This window comes from Abramis brama (genome assembly GCF_963993115.1).
Source record: "Abramis brama genome assembly, chromosome: 11".
In the NCBI taxonomy this organism is placed as follows: Eukaryota; Metazoa; Chordata; class Actinopteri; order Cypriniformes; family Leuciscidae; genus Abramis; species Abramis brama.
The window spans coordinates 35,219,934-35,236,391 of NC_139973.1; the positions used below are offsets into that span (position 1 = coordinate 35,219,934).

Consider the following 16,458-nt stretch of genomic DNA (forward strand, 5'->3'; position numbering starts at 1 on the left):
CTTCATCAGCTCTTTGAGTTATGCGAGACTCCTGTCAGCTTTTATTTACAGCTGGGATATCAAAGAAAATAATAATGATATATCTCTATTATAATGTCCCGCATAAACCAGCAGGATGCTGTTCAAAATGCAGACATTAGACTGTTTTAGTTATTTTAGTATATCAAGTTAAACTAAATTAAAATGATTAATGTTAACTAAATAAAAAAAAGTTTATAACGTTAACGTTTATTTTTTGTATACTAGAAGCAACAAGAAGACTAGAGTCCGCTCACATGTGCTATTCTCCTCCAGTAGGGGGTTGTGTGTTGATGTCTCGGTTAGACAGGAGAAATGCAGAGAGCAAGAAACCTCCCTAATATGATTGGTGGCCACCCGAGTATATATACTACGTCATTTCCTCATCCCGCCCTCTTTTCGCCGTGAGGTGCAGAACTCCATACGGCGTTGTCTCGTGGTGAGCAAAAAAATACAATTTTGACGAGTTTAAACGTCTATTTGAGTCAGACTTTTTAAAAATAAAGCTAATAATTGTCAATGTTCATTAGTTGTCAGGTTAAATGTGAAGTTTGCGCTACTTCCCTTAAAATATGTAGGCCTTAACCGCGGCGTGTGATCTCGCGCAAGGAAGCGCGTGTACGGCTACAGTCAGTGTTGCGCGCGCAGTGGTCAATTGTGAGATAAATTAACACTCGAGTAATTTGATTAACATTCAGTCTTTACATAGTTTTTATTTTCTATTTTAGTTAATTGTTAGATTAAGGTCCACATTTAATCGAGTTGGCGAGTGTATGTGTATCATCTCACGTGCTTCTAATGATAATACACGATTGGTCTTCAAGCTGTAAACATCACGCACACAATTAAAGCCTGGCACTGATGTCGGTGTTTGGGTGTCGGAAGTGTGCTAGAGTGATCAAGCTGGGTTTTCGCTAACACCATGAGGGCTGATGCGCCCTATGACTGGGGTTTGATAGTGACCAGAGCTACATTCATCCCAATTCACGTTTGAAATACTTACTTCACTCACCAATGACTTCTCGACTAAATAGTTTTTTTTCCTGTTTTTCCTTCCAGCTCTCCCACTAAACTCGTTACGCAGGGAAAGTGGTCACGATGTCCGGAGGTCTGGATGTCCTTCAAATGAAGGAGGAGGATGTGCTGAAGTTCCTGGCCGCAGGAACCCATCTGGGAGGAACCAACCTGGACTTCCAGATGGAGCACTACGTCTACAAGAGAAAGAGTGATGGTAAAAAGCACAAGAAGACTAGAATATGGCTTAGAAATGCCTTGCAGGTGTTTTATCAATCTTTAACTAAAACTTAGTTGATCTTGGAATAAGTTGCACGTTTCCTCATTGAGTTGGCATGAGCATGTGTAGCATCTCATGTGGTGATGCAAGGTTGGTTTAAATCTGTAAACACGCACACCTTTAAAGCCTGGCACTGATGTCGGTGTTTGGGTGTCGGATGTGTGCTAAAGTGATTTAGCTGGGTTTTCGCTAACACCATGAGGGCTGATGCGCCCTATGACTGGGGTTTGATAGTGGCCAAAGCTACATTCATCTGAATTGGTATATAAATAAAGTACAACTGTATTAGTAATACTTTGTCTTAATTTTTTGTTAAAAAGAGAACAATCAACATAATACAAAAAAAAATGGTTTGACTCCATGGGACCAGTAACTGACATCATAGAACAGTGAATGTTGCTAAAATATGGAAATATTAACTTAATCTCAGGGGGTTCTTCACGAAAATATTCTTTCCAAAGTGTTTAGGTTTGGGTACCCTTGCTATAACTGATCAGAGTTTTGCATTTCTGCAGGCGTGTACATCATCAACCTTAAAAAGACCTGGGAGAAACTGCTGTTGGCTGCTCGTGCTATTGTTGCCATTGAAAATCCAGCTGATGTCTGCGTTATCTCCTCCAGAAACACTGGCCAGGTAATTGGCAAACTCAGTGACTAGACATTGTCAGCAGCATTTGTCTTAAAATCCCAAGTTTAAAAATAGAGCTTTTAGACAGGCACACTATTAAAACCTGGCACTGTTGTCAGTGTTTGGGTGTCGGAAGTGTGCTAGAGTGATTCGGCCGGGGTTTCGCTAACACCATGAGGGCTTTGCCCTATGACTGGGGTTTGATAGTGACCTGAGCCACAATGTTTTTATTGGATGTATTTTGTGAACATGACTCTTGGTGATTTTAGTGATGTTGATTGTCACTGCTTTTTCCTGTCAGAGAGCTGTGCTCAAGTTCGCCTCTGCCACTGGCTCGACCACCTTCGCTGGTCGTTTCACTCCTGGAACCTTCACCAATCAGATTCAGGCTGCTTTCAGGGAGCCCCGCCTCCTGATCGTGACTGATCCCCGCGCTGACCACCAGCCGCTGACTGAGGCCTCTTACGTCAACATCCCAACCATTGCCCTCTGCAACACAGACTCACCTCTGAGATATGTCGACATTGCCATCCCATGCAACAACAAAGTATGAATGAGAAACCTCACTCTTAATCTGTTATGTTTGTTCTGTGTGAAACTCAAACAGCAGAGCATGGTGCTAGCAGCGCCAAGGTCATGGGTTCGATTACCAGGGGAATCAAACCCATGTTTTCTAAATGCATATTATAGATCTTATTGTGAACACTTCATTCAGGGTTCAATTCCCAGGCAAAGCAAGAGCTGGAAAGTGTACCCCAAATGCATATGCTATAGTTTTAAATGTCTTGTGTTTTAGGGTCCCCACTCTGTGGGTCTGATGTGGTGGATGTTGGCCAGAGAGGTGCTGAGGATGAGGGGAACCATCTCCAGAGAGCACCCATGGGAGGTCATGCCTGATCTGTACTTCTACAGAGATCCTGAAGAGGTATGATGTGGCCCTTGAATTTTGTCTACTCTGCAGATGAAAGTGTAAAAATATATAGAAGTTTACTGTAAATTAATTGTACTGAACTAAACATTTTTTAATACAAAATATATATTTTACAAAATAAGTTTTAAATTTGAAATTGATCACAGCAATTGAGCCTGCGAATTAAATATTGGAACGCCAAATATCCTGGCACAGGGACAGTGAGGATTGTTATGCACTTGGAATATAACTTTTTTTTAACCAGATGGTTAAAGAGAATGTTACTTGAATCATATTGTAGTTACGTTTTTAAGTTGACTAGTAAACATTTAAAAAAAAGCATCTAAATTGTGAATCTGAAAAATTGAGTTTTTTTTGTTGTCATATTGCCCAGCCACGTGTTGAATCTGTATCTGCCATGTAATAGCCTGTGAAACTGATATGGCAAATTTAAATGCATCCAACCAATATTCAGAATCAGTTCAAGTGTGACTAACATATTTACTATTAAAAATGTACTAATTGTGACTGATTTTGCTCCACCTCTAGATTGAGAAGGAAGAGCAGGCTGCCGCTGAGAAGGCTGTTGGTAAGGAGGAGTTCCAGGGTGAATGGACCGCTCCAGTGCCCGACTTCAACCAACCTGAGGTTGCTGACTGGTCTGAAGGTGTTCCAGTTCCATCTGTGCCCATCCAGCAGTTCCCAGCTGGCATAGAGGGTAAGCTGCCTTTTATATTCATTTCCCCACATATTATAGTTGTTAATTGAACCGTTTTAGGAGAACAAAAGTGTCAAGTTAATTATATTTGATCTGAGCATAAATTGATAATGCTATGAAAAATTACTTTGAACTATAATCAACTTTTATTGACTTCAGCTCCTGCCAAACCTGCACCAGCTGAGGTGTTTGCAGGTAAGCAATGTTTCCCTTTTTTTTAACAATTTGACAGCATAGACTGCACAATGTGAAAGATTATGGTGTCTAACATCTGGGGTAACTTTGAATGTCTCTCTCTTCAACAGAGGACTGGAGTGCTCAGCCTGCCACTGAGGATTGGTCTGCTGCCCCCACCGCTCAGGCTGGAGACTGGGGCGGCACCACTGCAGACTGGTCTTAAGAAGCGTTAACCTAGTGTGATGCTTGTGAATCAATAAATTTGATTGTTTAAAATATTGCTTCTGATATGTTTTCTTTTGTTGATTTCTGAATAAGCAGTTAGGACTCTAAAGCATAGTGTTTTATCAAGTCCACTTTTTCATCTTTTACATCAGTAATTATAAAATCAGACATTACCAATGTAGATGGACATGCTTTAAGTCTCGTCAAATGTGATGGCTTAATGAAGGGATCATGTAGTCAGCTGAACAGTATTTTGTAATAAATCCTAACAGGGTGAAATGTAAGCTAGTTTGTAGACACTTGAGTGTCAAGTTGCTACAGGGTACAAGTCATTATTTGACCATTGAAATCTTTTCTATTTAGTTATGCAATAAAATATCCATATTGTGTTGTGGAGAAAAGTACTTTCTTGCAAATGAAGGTCAAGAGGCAGAGTTCCAGAAGTCAAAACTTTATTGAACGAAGCTGAGATGTATCTGAGAATCTGAATTTGTGTCTGGTCAGGGTGTCATTCAGGGTGTTGTGTTTGGCAATGACCGTGCAACTAATGTTCTTGTAAGATTAGCACCTCCTGTTTCCAGAGGTGGACAAAGTGCACGACTTCCTTGAGTGAAAGTACAGATACTACTGGTCAAATATTACTCCAAGTCAAATTTGTAAAGACCGATTTTTATTTGGAAGTACTCATTTTTAAAAGTACTTAAGTATCAAAAGTAAATGTCAATGCATTGTTTTATTATTGTTGTATGTATACAGTATTTTATGCCTGCCTGCCTACCTACCTACCCTCATATCAATATCAAATGTATTTCTAGAACACAGTTCCAGTAGTGGGATTGAATAAGTGCAATCTGGGGTTCTGACGTCGACCCGACTTTCATTTACAACCACAACGCAACCAAAAACATCCCCTGACTGACGTTACTACTTTCTACTCAAGGACCTTGACAGACATGTAGTGGAGAAAAAAGTACGATATTTGTAGTGAAGTTAAAGTAAAAAGTTTCCAGAAAAAAATAATTCTCAAAGTACAGATACTCAAAAAGTGTACTTAAGTACAGTACTCAAGTAAATGTACTTTGTTACTGCCTGTCCACCTATGCCTGTTTCCCACAATTAAATTTTACTCCACTTGTCTTTCTCTTTAATTGTGGAATCCTGCCAGTTGATAATCAACTCTTTCCCTAATGCCCAAATAATCTTTAATATAACCTTTGCCAAGGATGACCATCCCTTTCCCAGAGGCCAGATCTCTTCAAGAGATGTATTTATTTCACACTTCTTAATAATGGGGTCAATACTTCATTGGTGTTTCAGTGGGCCAAAAATGGATTTGACCTTTGATATAAATTATTTCTCACAGCTTTATAATACTGCTGCCATAATTATGTAATATATTGAATAAAGTAAAGTTGTGAAGCTATGTTTTGATTGCAAGTGGTAGTACCAATCCACATTAAAGCCTGGTTTCACAGACAGGGCTTACATTTAAGCCAGGATTAGGCCTTAGTTAAATTAGGACATTTAAGTATCTTAGCGAGCCTTGGAAAAATAAAACAATTACTAATGTGCATCTTGAGACAAAACAATGATGCTGACATCTTAAGAGTCAGTCAGTGCAACAAAGTTGCTTTCAAACTTCCCAGGAGGTCTTGAACACATCATATGTACCAATCAAATGGTCATATTATTTAAGTTATAACGAAAACGTTCCACCCCAGATGGGACTCGAACCCACAATCCCTGGCTTAGGAGGCCAGTGCCTTATCCATTAGGCCACTGGGGCTTTCGCCATGCTTCAGTGACAACCATTCTTTGTTTAACGTTACTCGTAAAATCGTAATATTTTTACGTTACTAAATTGTATTTCTGGTTGACAAAGTTTTATATTTTTCCTTCGGCATCTCTGTGACATATTTTAATCATCTTTCGATTAAAAACACACTGCAAAGCTCTGAGAAAGAATCATATCACACGGTGGTCTTCTGCCATGGATCTAGTCTAGTGAACAGTGGGTTGCGTAGCAACAGCGTGATGCCGCCGCGCCGCCAAACACGGCAGTAGAGATTAGCTAGGGAATGCTCACAACTCCACGAGCAAATATATTCCTGCTTTGTGTTATTATATATCATTTTATTTAGTTCAGGAGGTAGGATCGGCTGTGTTGTTCAAAGGCGAACGAAGATCTGCTTAACATCTTGTGTGCACACCTAAACATAGTCGCTTAGCAAGTTTGCTAGCTAGCAGGCTAACTGGCTAGTTCACCTCATCTAACGTTACAGAAATACTGTTCCTGGATTAACGGATATAAATTAAATCAGCGTTGTTTGTATTGCGTGTGATTCATTTGATCGGCTTTATGGTGGTCAGAGTGATTGTAAAATGATTGTTTAGTTTCAGGACTGTTTTTAGGGACAGAATAATAATCACCATGGTGAGTATCAACCAACATAACACTCTGCTGGATTTGGTTTGTTATTAAAATCATACAATAAATTGCAATAAGCAAGCAAGCGTAATTGTGTTTTTTAGTGTAACGGTAGCCGTCATAAATATGAATTTAAGAAAATGTGCTCATCTTTAATGTCACTTTAAAAAAATCCTTATTGTTAAATATTTATTTTGCTGGTGTCTTATTACCTTTTGAACTATATCTTTTTAGATGTATTTATTTCCATGTTTTAATTATTATAATAACTAAATTCCTTTTACAAAAGATTTCTATTTCAAATATTTTAAACTTTGTATTCATCAAAGAATCCTGAAAAAATGTGTCACGGTTTCCACACAAAAATTAAGCAGAAAAACTGTTTTCAACATTGATGATTATAATAACTTACATTTTTATTTTAGAAATCAGTACATTTAGAATGATTTCTGAAGCATCATGTGACATTGAAGACTGGAGTTTAATTACATTTACGAAGTTATTCTTATATTGTAAAATACATTAAAATACACAACAGTTATTTAAATAACTGTAATAATAGTTCACAGTTATAAATGCAGCCTGTGTGAGCATAAGAGATTTAAAAAAAAAAAAAAAAAAAAAACTTTCCTCACTCAACATTTTGAATTTGTAGTGTATACAGTAATAGTGCTTGTACTATCTATAATGAATGCAATAAATTACTTATAAAATAATCACTTTGTGCAAAGATAAGCTGTAAAGCACAACTAAGGTGCAAAGGATTGTGCAAATTTTTTGTAAAATAGCCAATGAATAAACTTGCACTAAATATGCACATATCGCTTCGGAAATAAGTAGATTTGCTCAGTTTATTGTTCTAAATGAGTGGATAAATAGATATGTACATGAATGTTTACAAACTGGAGTAAGTTATGTTTATGATATAATATCATTTAGATGAACTGTTGTACATCCTAATAGCACCAAACTCTTGTTTCTGTTCTGAAGCTCTTATCACGGATGAAACCAGCAGTGGGAGGAGAGGCGTCCACCGGTTCTAACGAGAAGAAAAAGAAAAATAAAACGAAAAAGATTCCAAGACTTGAGGATTATCTAAACCAAAGAGACTACCTGGGAGCTCTGACTCTATTAGAGGTACAAAAACAACCACATTAGACCTAAGATTACAACTCCATGACATTTACATGATCTTATGAACTTTCATACACTTTAAACTCTCTTGTAATATCAGTTCCAGCGTAATGGCGGAGAGACAGTGGAGCATGCAGACCTTTGGATCGGATTCTGTGCCTTTCATTTGGGGGACCACCAGAGAGCAATGGAGGTTAGAGAACGAGATTCTGCAGGATGTTGGCTCCAGTCTGTTGTGCTGGGTTGGGGGATGAATCACCTTAAGCCCCTTTCACACAGAGATTCCGGGAAAGACACTGATAATGTGTCATGGGATTTTTCCCAGGATTTTTCCCAGGATTGTTTGATTTTTGGTTCATTCACACTGCCAGTGATTTTCTGGAATCTGTGCATGCGTTCACACACATCCCGTAAAGACACGTGACATTACAAAGACTTCCGGCATCGGTCATGCAATTGTTCACACAGGGCGTGTGTTCCAGTACTGATCCCAGCAATGTTATTAGGTGCCCATCCCGGGATCAATCTCGGGATGTTTGCGTTCACGCAGAAGGCACTATAGCAATTCTATGGCAATGTTCTGGGATCAACGCTCTGTGTGAAAGGGGCTTTAGAGTGACATTATGGCCGATGTAAATTGGTTGTTTATAACATGAAATATTCGTACTTGTTACATTTATCCAGGAGTACAAGGCGCTCACTTTGAGGCCGGAGTGTCCGGAGGATGTTTGGGTATTTCTGGGCTGTGCGCTCTTTTTCCTGGGGCTTTATTCGGAGGCGGAGGAGGCAGCACTAAAAGGTTTGTCTTCACAACCAAAGGGTTGATCAAATTTGTAAAAGTTTTTGAAAGAAATCTCGTATGCTCACCCTGGGCACATTTATTTGATTAAAAAAATACCGTAATTTTGGGAAATATGATAATTTAAAATGACTGCTTTCTGTATTAATATATTTTAAAATATTAGGCTATTCTTCTTATGATGGTAAAGCATCATTACTCCAGTCTTCAGTGTCACATGATCCTTCAGAACTCATTCTGATATGATGATTAGCTGCTCAAGAAACATTTATTATACTGATCAATTTTGTGGAAAGTGGAAACCATGGTATATTTTCATTTTCAGGATTCTTCTATAAATAGAAAGAACTGCATTTATTAGAAATAGATTTTTTTTGTAGCTCATCATGCTGTCTTTTTCAGGGCCAAAATCTCAGCTTCAGAATCGCCTACTCTTTCATTTAGCTCATAAGGTCAGTTTTTCCATAATATTTCATCCCCTACGTGACATTATTATGGTAGCGCATTGAAGATAATGGCATTATCTGCTTTGTTCGGCTCTCTGAAGTTCAATGATGAAAAGAAGCTGATGGGTTTCCATCAGAACCTGGAGGACGTGACAGAGGATCAACTGAGCTTGGCTTCCATTCACTACATGCGCTCTCATTACCAGGAGGCCATTGACATCTACAAACGCATCTTACTGCAGAACAGGTGCTTCACAACACATCGTCATCACATCAGCATATGATCGAGCATCTCTGAGAAACAATAAAATGCATTTATGCAACAAACAAAAAAAAACTTTACATTGACTAATGACTCATCTCTCTCAATTCTACAGAGACTTTCTTGCCCTGAATGTGTATGTGGCTCTGTGTTACTATAAACTGGATTATTATGACGTGTCTCAGGAGGTGTTGGCCGTGTATCTGCAGAGTATTCCTGACTCTACTATCGCCCTCAACCTCAAAGCCTGCAACCACTTCAGACTCTACAATGGCAAAGCTGCTGAGGTCAGCTAAACGAATATGTATACAAATACACTAATTATAACGTTAGGGCCAGAGGTTGTGTAGTCAAGGCCAAAGTTACTTTGATGATTATGAACTTTAAGACAGCATTAAAGGTAGGGTATGTGATTTGCAAAACGGCCGGCAGATTTTGAAAATACACAACTCAAATGGTCCTACCTTCTTTCCTCCAACGCTGGCCCTGACTCCACCTATCCAACGCGCAGTGGATGGGAGGGGGATGGGGGGAGGGGGTACGACCGTTTGATTGACGAACTTACTGTCCAATGATTCTAGGTGGTCTTGGAAATGATTGGCTGGAGTTTTTCGAGTCCGTTCCACAGATGATTAAATTGCTTAATTTTCACTTCAGTGCTTCTAACTCAGTGGCTGTAAGTGGGTTAGGAATAGGATTTCAAGTGATTTTGAAAAAATGGACAAAAAAGAGAATCACATACCCCACCTACGATGCATTTACATTCGGTAATGTGACATACACTACCATTCATAGGTTTGGAGTCAGTATGATTTTTAAAAGAGGGCTCATCAAGGCTGCATTAATTTGATTTAAAAAAAAAATTAACTGTTTTCTAATTGAATATATAAAATATAATTTATTCCTGTGATGAATCTTCAGCATCATTACTCCAGTCTTCAGTGTCACATGATCCTTCAGAAATCATTCTAATATGCTGATTTGCTGAAACATGTCAAAAACAATACTTTTTTCAGGATTCTTTGTTAAATAGAAAGTTCAAAAGAGCATCATTTATTTAAAAATATAACAAACTTTTGATCAATTTAATGCATCCTTGCTGAATATAAAAAAATCTTACTGCCTTCAAACCTTTAAATATTCAGTAGGAAAAATGTAACACTTTATTTTATCCATTTGTGATTTGATTGGATTAAGAAATGTGAGATGAAATGTAGTAATGTTATGCGGAAACAATGTTAGACTGGTTTCAGCCAGGTCTTTTCAAGTCATTTTAGAGGAAACATGAACTGATCATTTGTTCACAATAACATTTATTAAGAAAGTAAAATGCATGTTGGTTTTAAATTCTCTATTTCTCGTTTTTCTCCTTCTTGACTCTTTAGACTGAGCTGAAGAACCTTATAGATATCTCCTCCAGCTCGTTTCAGTTCGCTAAAGAGCTCATCCAGCACAATCTGGTGGTGTTTCGCGGGGGTGAGGGGGCCTTGCAGGTTTTGCCTCCTCTGATTGACGTCATATCAGAGGCCAGACTCAACCTGGTCATCTATTATCTCAGACAAGGTGTGTTGATCAGGTGTGGCCTTTTGTCTTTAGCAGATACAGCGAGACTGGTTAATCAGGTTAGTTAATAACTTTGTCATCTGACTTTTAGATGACATTCAGGAGGCCTACAAACTCATCAAAGATCTAGAGCCCACCACACCCCAGGTATTTAGGCCACACTAATTCTTGTTTCTCTCATACATAATACAGCGCAGTGATTGAATTAAAATGGTGAATTATCATGAATAATGCAGAGAAAAGCTCAGAAACTGATGATGTTGACACGTACTCTCCATCCACGGCAGCCAATCACCACTCCAAATAAACGTATACCTCACATTTGGTGCAACTATGCTTTTTAAACTGGAAGAAAGAAATGGTTCCGAAAAACGAAAAAATCGTTCCCCTTAATATTAAACATAAATTGTGAAATCAGACGTATGAGTGCTATTGTTGTTTTCATTGATGTGCAACCTGCACATATGTTAAAGGGATAGTTCACCCTCATGTCATTCCAAGCCTGTAAGACTGTTTATCTTCATAAAGAGATTGTAAAACTAATTCATATGAATCGAGCAGTTAAGTCAGAATTTTCTAAAGAGACATGATTGCTTTATATGATGAACAGATTGAATTTAGGCTTTTATTCACATATAAACATTGACCAGCGAACATAAACAGAAGCTCAACCGAACCTGCTTGATGCTCGAGAACAAACTCTTGCTGAAGCTCAAACGCTGCGTAACACGAGAATGAACCTCATTGGTTCTCACACGTCAAATGAACATCCTTGAGCTTCCGTTTACCACAACTGATGTGCGCGTTGATGAATGTTTATATGTGAATAAAAGCCTCAATTCAATCTGTTCATCAAATAAAGTGATCGTGTCTCTTCAGAAAATTTTGACTAAACCGCTCAATTCATATGGATTCGTTTTACGATCTCTTTATGAACTTTTTAAAGCGTCAAAGTGGTAGTTGTGTAGACTGTCAATGGAGGAACCGAAATCTCTCAGATTTCATTAAAAATATCTTTATTTGTGTTCCAAAGATGAACGAAGTCTTACGGCTTTGGAACGACATGAGGGTGAGTAAATGATGACTGAATTTAAATTTTTGGGTGAACAATCCCTTTAAAAATGTATTGTAGGCTTTAATGACCTTTAAAATACATTGTGGGTCTAGTGATAACATTTCATTCTCTGGTGTGATTCACAGGAATATATTCTAAAGGGGGTGGTGAATGCTGCTTTGGGACAAGAAATTGGATCGGTTCGTGAGGTTTATTTATATCAGTTAACAGTATTTCCTCTCAAACTCCATTTCTCAGCAAAGCCTTTGTGCATGTTTCCCAAATCTGTGTTCTCTAATCTCGTTATATGTTTGTGTATTTTTACAGAGGGACCATTTAAAAATTGCCCAGCAGTTTTTCCAGCTGGTTGGAGGCTCAGCCAGTGAATGCGGTAACATCATTGTTTAGGCTAACAATAACAGTATTAGCGCTGGTTCAGCAGCCGGGCCCCTGTGCTGTATGGAAGGGAGTCAGTGACAGAGTTTGTTTTCTTGTCTCAAACTATGCCTGAACCTACACTGAAAAGGTGGCTTTCAATAAGGTGTCCTTTCTATTTTAGTACTAAATGTAATTTGTGCCTAACATGGTCAGTATAAAATATTATTTTATATTTTCATTAAACCGCTGTTTTGAAACTATCTGAAAACCATTAAAAAAATAGGTAATTTGTGTGATTTCATGTAGTTCAGATGAGTGGATGAATCGCGCGTCACTGTTTTCAGTGTCTCGGAGCGGCCCGGTTCAGCTCCTCACAAACTCCATCTCTGCAAGCACTCTGAGTTTGGGTCTATTATAACGTGCATTTGAAAACGCAACACGTCAACTATCTTCCCAAATTTGTAATGAGAATCATTTATAACATCAATGATCAACAAAGAAAGACTTCAAAGCTTCGAGGTCTCCACTTTTATTTTGGTTTTCCACCTAAATAAAAGCTCTGTGGTTTAACGTTTGAAAGCAGAGAAAGTCATTTATTCTTATAATATAATATAATATAATATAAATTAATGTTTATAATTTCAAAAAAAGATTTTAACAACAACAACAATAATAATTTATTACTATTATTATTATTATTGTATAGTCATATTGAATGGATTCCATGTGTCGAGTAAAGCGAGATTGTATTTAAACTTTTATTCTTTTATTCTAGAGTGAGTTTTCCCCTATATCCTCATGCTAAAATGGATGGATGGATTGGATGGATGATAGATGGATGGATGGATGGATGGATGGATGGAGGATGGATGGATGGATGGATGGATGGAGGATGGATGGATGGATGGATGGATGGATGGATGGAGGATGGATGGATGGATGGATGGATGGAGGATGGATGGATGGAGGATGGATGGATGGATGGATGGATGGATGGATGGATGGATGATGGATGGAGGATGGATGATAGATGGATGGATGGATGGATGGATAGATAGATAGATAGATAGATAGATAGATAGATAGATAGATAGATAGATAGATAGATAGATAGATAGATAGATAGATAGATAGATTGATTGATTGATTGATTGATTGATTGCAGACCAACTGGCAAATAACTTTATTTACTCACCAAAAGCATTTTTCTTTTTCATAAAAAAATGTTATTCATTTTGTATTTGTTGACTTTGTGCTATATCGAACACAATTAAAACGTAGATTTTGTACATTAGAGGATGCAGTTTATTTTGCCTTGGACGTGTAAAACGCATTTAATGATGTATTTTCTGTTGTCTGTTTTGTTTTATAAGACACAATACCGGGCAGGCAGTGTATGGCCTCTTGTTTCTTCCTGCTGAAACAGTTTGAAGATGTGCTAATATATCTCAACTCAGTCAAGGTAATTCACATATCGGGGTTTGAATTGAGAGCAGAAACATAAACACATCATCCTCAAATATTCGTCTGGTTTCCCGGCAGAGTTACTTCTACAACGACGACACATTCAGCTTTAACTACGCCCAGGCCAAGGCTGCCCTGGGAAACTACAGGGAGGCTGAGGAGGTACAGAACACCCCGGAGTTCAGTTAACATGATTTAGGAACCAAGTGCAAGTCTGACTGAATCTGAATTTAATGTGAACAGGTGTTCCTGCTCATCCAGACTGAGAAGATCAAGAATGATTACGTTTACCTCAGCTGGTTGGCGCGCTGCTGTAGGTTCTTCTATGTGTTCAAAAGTTTTGATCTGTGGCCATCTGATTTTCTATTCTGCTTTAGTAAAATTCTGCTTTGCTTGTAAAGAAGATGAATGGCTCAGGTAGTTTTTGGAAACGCAAATCTTTTTGATGAATCATTTCTGTAGACACATCAGACCACTCACTCTCTGATGTCATCCTCCCCCTCTCTTGTAGACATCATGAATCAGAAAGCTCGACAGGCCTGGGAGCTTTATCTGAGGCTGGAAACCTCATCTGACCCTTTCAGCCTCCTACAGCTCATCGCAAACGACTGCTACAAGGTGCCATAGTATGAATCTGTGACTGTAAACACATTCTCATTAATATATCCGCTTCATTGCGTCACTAACATATTACTTTCATACTTGGTTGCTAAGAAAATTGCCATATTGTTGAGGAGTTTATGAAGTTCACAAACTTCAGAAGTTTATGCTGTTATTTCTGCATCCCTGATTCTGCTTGTGTCCCCAAAAAGGTTTTCTTCTGCAGTTTCATTAGATTATTTCTATTTATTCTATGACCTCTTTTCAGATGGGGCAGTTCTACTATGCAGCTAAAGCGTTTGATGCTCTAGAGAGACTGGATCAAAACCCTGAGTACTGGGAAGGGAAGCGTGGAGCGTGTGTTGGGATCTTCCAGCTCATACTGGCAGGCCGAGAGTCGAGGTACGAACCGATGCCATACCTGAGCAATGAGTTAAAGCCATTATTATTAGGTTCACATTATTCAACTAAACTCTCTTAGTAATTTACTTAACCCTGTAAAGCCTGATGTATGAAATAATAGTATTTTTTTTTAAATGGAACTGTTTATTGAACCTTTAGATAAAATATATAAAAATGTTTATTGAAAATATGTGTTTATTGAAACATTAGGGTTTTATTGCTCATATCATATAGGAGAATATAGAGTTCATGCTTGAGGGAAAAAAAAAACACTTTTATTCAGAGGTCCAAACTGAGCAAAAATATGCAATGTGGTGCAGTTGTATGGCCAAAAAGTAAGATGAAATTATGATAGTTTAATATAAATCAATGAGATTTACTTTATAACACTAGAGCAGACTACATACGTACATAAAATGCATACAAGTATCAGTTATTACTATATATCTCAATAATATGTCTTAATAAGATAATATTTAAATGCTTAGTTTTATAATCAAAGCTCTGTTGTTTTTATTATGGGAAATAAACATATAATGCAATTCAATACAATGATGATTAAGAGATGAACAAATAAACGTTCCTCAAAAGCCTGATGTATCAAATTGGATACTCACATTTTAAGATTTTTTTTTTTTTTTCAAGTAAACCTAAATTCCTTCAGCACAGTAAATGTTCATCTTAAAATAAAAAGTTATTCTTACTTTATAAAAATCTGTAAAAATATTCACAGCAATCACACGTGCGCCACAACCTGAAGGGGGGAGTTTTTTAGAATTACACTAAAAGGCCTTTTACTTGCTAATTTTTTTTGCTATCAATCAGATGACAGAAGAAATTTTGTAGATTGTAGGATATTGATCATTTCGAGTTAAAATTTATATTCGAGTTAATATTATTTCAATATTTGCGTTAAAATTGACAGCTGTAGCTCAAACAAGTTTTACACCACCATTAACTGACTGAGACTGATTTGTGAACTCTGGTCATGTTTTCTATGTTTATGTTTTTCTTTTTCTTTTCATTCTGCTTTGTTTTCAGAGAGACACTGAAGGAGGTTTTGCCGATGTTGAGAAGCACTGGCAACCCACAAGTTGAGTACATCATCCGCATCATGAAGAAATGGGCCAAAGACAACAGAGTGGCAATATGATTGCCTTTACATATGAGCCAACACACACCAGTACTTGGTCTTGGAAATTCATTTTTTGGTAAATGTTATTAAAAATCTATATATTTTTGTATTGTATCCTTATGTCTGCTTGTTTGTCTGTCAACAAAAGATGTGATTAGCACAACATCTCAGATGCATCTTAGAGGGAAAAACATCTCATGTTCTTACAAGGCTACAATAACTGCGGCCTCACCATAACATTTATTTAGTGTTTGTTACATTATATCTTTTCAAAAAACAAAGAGAAAACTATATTTACAATGTATCCTTGTCAGTAAATTTTTTCTGTGAGATGGACAACAGTGCAACAAATAAAGTTAATATCTTTTCATACTTGAGGCAACATAAGCCTTTATTTGTTTTGTCTGAGAAAATGTCTGTTAGTGTATTATAGGTTTTATAGAGTTATATAGGGTGCTATGAAGATTCATCTGTGAATAGTATAGCTTGGGCATGATATTTTTATACTTTTGGAACAAGTGACATCAATTATTAATGCAATTAAATCTATTAAAATCAGAATGTGACAACCTCACAGAAAATGTGAATTAATATGCTCTTATAGCATCAATAAATATATTCTATTAACACTTAACAATAAAATGAGTTAACTTTTTAAAGCATGTATTCATCTTAGTTTAACATTACTAATAAATTAATAAAAAGGTCAAAAGTTAAATCTTAGCATTATTAAATTCAATTAAAATTATGTAATGGTCCTCAGCTAACATAAACTAACAATGAACAGCTGAATTGTATTAACTAACATTAACAAAGATGAATA

At 37.3% G+C, this 16,458-nt stretch overlaps 2 protein-coding genes across 3 annotated transcripts; both read left to right on the forward strand.

Moving 5' to 3' along the window:
* Window positions 1–375: 375 nt before the first annotated feature.
* Window positions 376–4,023, forward strand: rpsa (ribosomal protein SA). Its single transcript, XM_084129730.1, has 8 exons — window positions 376–457; window positions 1,078–1,249; window positions 1,828–1,946; window positions 2,242–2,487; window positions 2,737–2,865; window positions 3,400–3,568; window positions 3,728–3,763; window positions 3,874–4,023. The coding sequence occupies exons 2-8, from the start codon at window positions 1,117–1,119 to the stop codon at window positions 3,966–3,968; spliced, it is 927 nt and encodes a 308-aa protein (XP_083985856.1). The 5' UTR covers window positions 376–457; window positions 1,078–1,116; the 3' UTR covers window positions 3,969–4,023.
* Window positions 4,024–5,968: 1,945 nt separating this feature from the next.
* ift56 (intraflagellar transport 56) lies at window positions 5,969–16,007 on the forward strand. Of its 2 annotated transcripts, XM_084127808.1 has the most exons (18): window positions 5,969–6,404; window positions 7,389–7,535; window positions 7,633–7,725; window positions 8,217–8,331; window positions 8,734–8,783; window positions 8,879–9,024; window positions 9,155–9,326; window positions 10,425–10,602; window positions 10,694–10,749; window positions 11,636–11,671; window positions 11,803–11,856; window positions 11,984–12,047; window positions 13,408–13,496; window positions 13,577–13,660; window positions 13,742–13,811; window positions 14,010–14,116; window positions 14,367–14,500; window positions 15,542–16,007. In XM_084127808.1, the coding sequence occupies exons 1-18, from the start codon at window positions 6,402–6,404 to the stop codon at window positions 15,651–15,653; spliced, it is 1,710 nt and encodes a 569-aa protein (XP_083983934.1). In that variant the 5' UTR covers window positions 5,969–6,401; the 3' UTR covers window positions 15,654–16,007. The 2 variants fall into 2 exon arrangements, with proteins under 2 accessions (XP_083983934.1, XP_083983935.1); XM_084127809.1 differs by lacking the exon at window positions 11,636–11,671.
* The last annotated feature ends 451 nt before the right edge of the window (window positions 16,008–16,458 follow it).

Coding starts and splice junctions, on each gene's coding strand:
- rpsa (XM_084129730.1), top strand. CDS start 1,117: ATGTCCGGAGGTCTGGATGTCCTTCAAATGAAGGAGGAGGATGTGCTG. Junction 1,250..1,827: donor CTACAAGAGAAAGAGTGATG/GTAAAAAGCACA, acceptor GCATTTCTGCAG/GCGTGTACATCATCAACCTT. Junction 1,947..2,241: donor CCTCCAGAAACACTGGCCAG/GTAATTGGCAAA, acceptor TTTTCCTGTCAG/AGAGCTGTGCTCAAGTTCGC.
- ift56 (XM_084127808.1), top strand. Junction 9,025..9,154: donor CGCATCTTACTGCAGAACAG/GTGCTTCACAAC, acceptor TCAATTCTACAG/AGACTTTCTTGCCCTGAATG. Junction 11,857..11,983: donor TGGGACAAGAAATTGGATCG/GTTCGTGAGGTT, acceptor GTATTTTTACAG/AGGGACCATTTAAAAATTGC.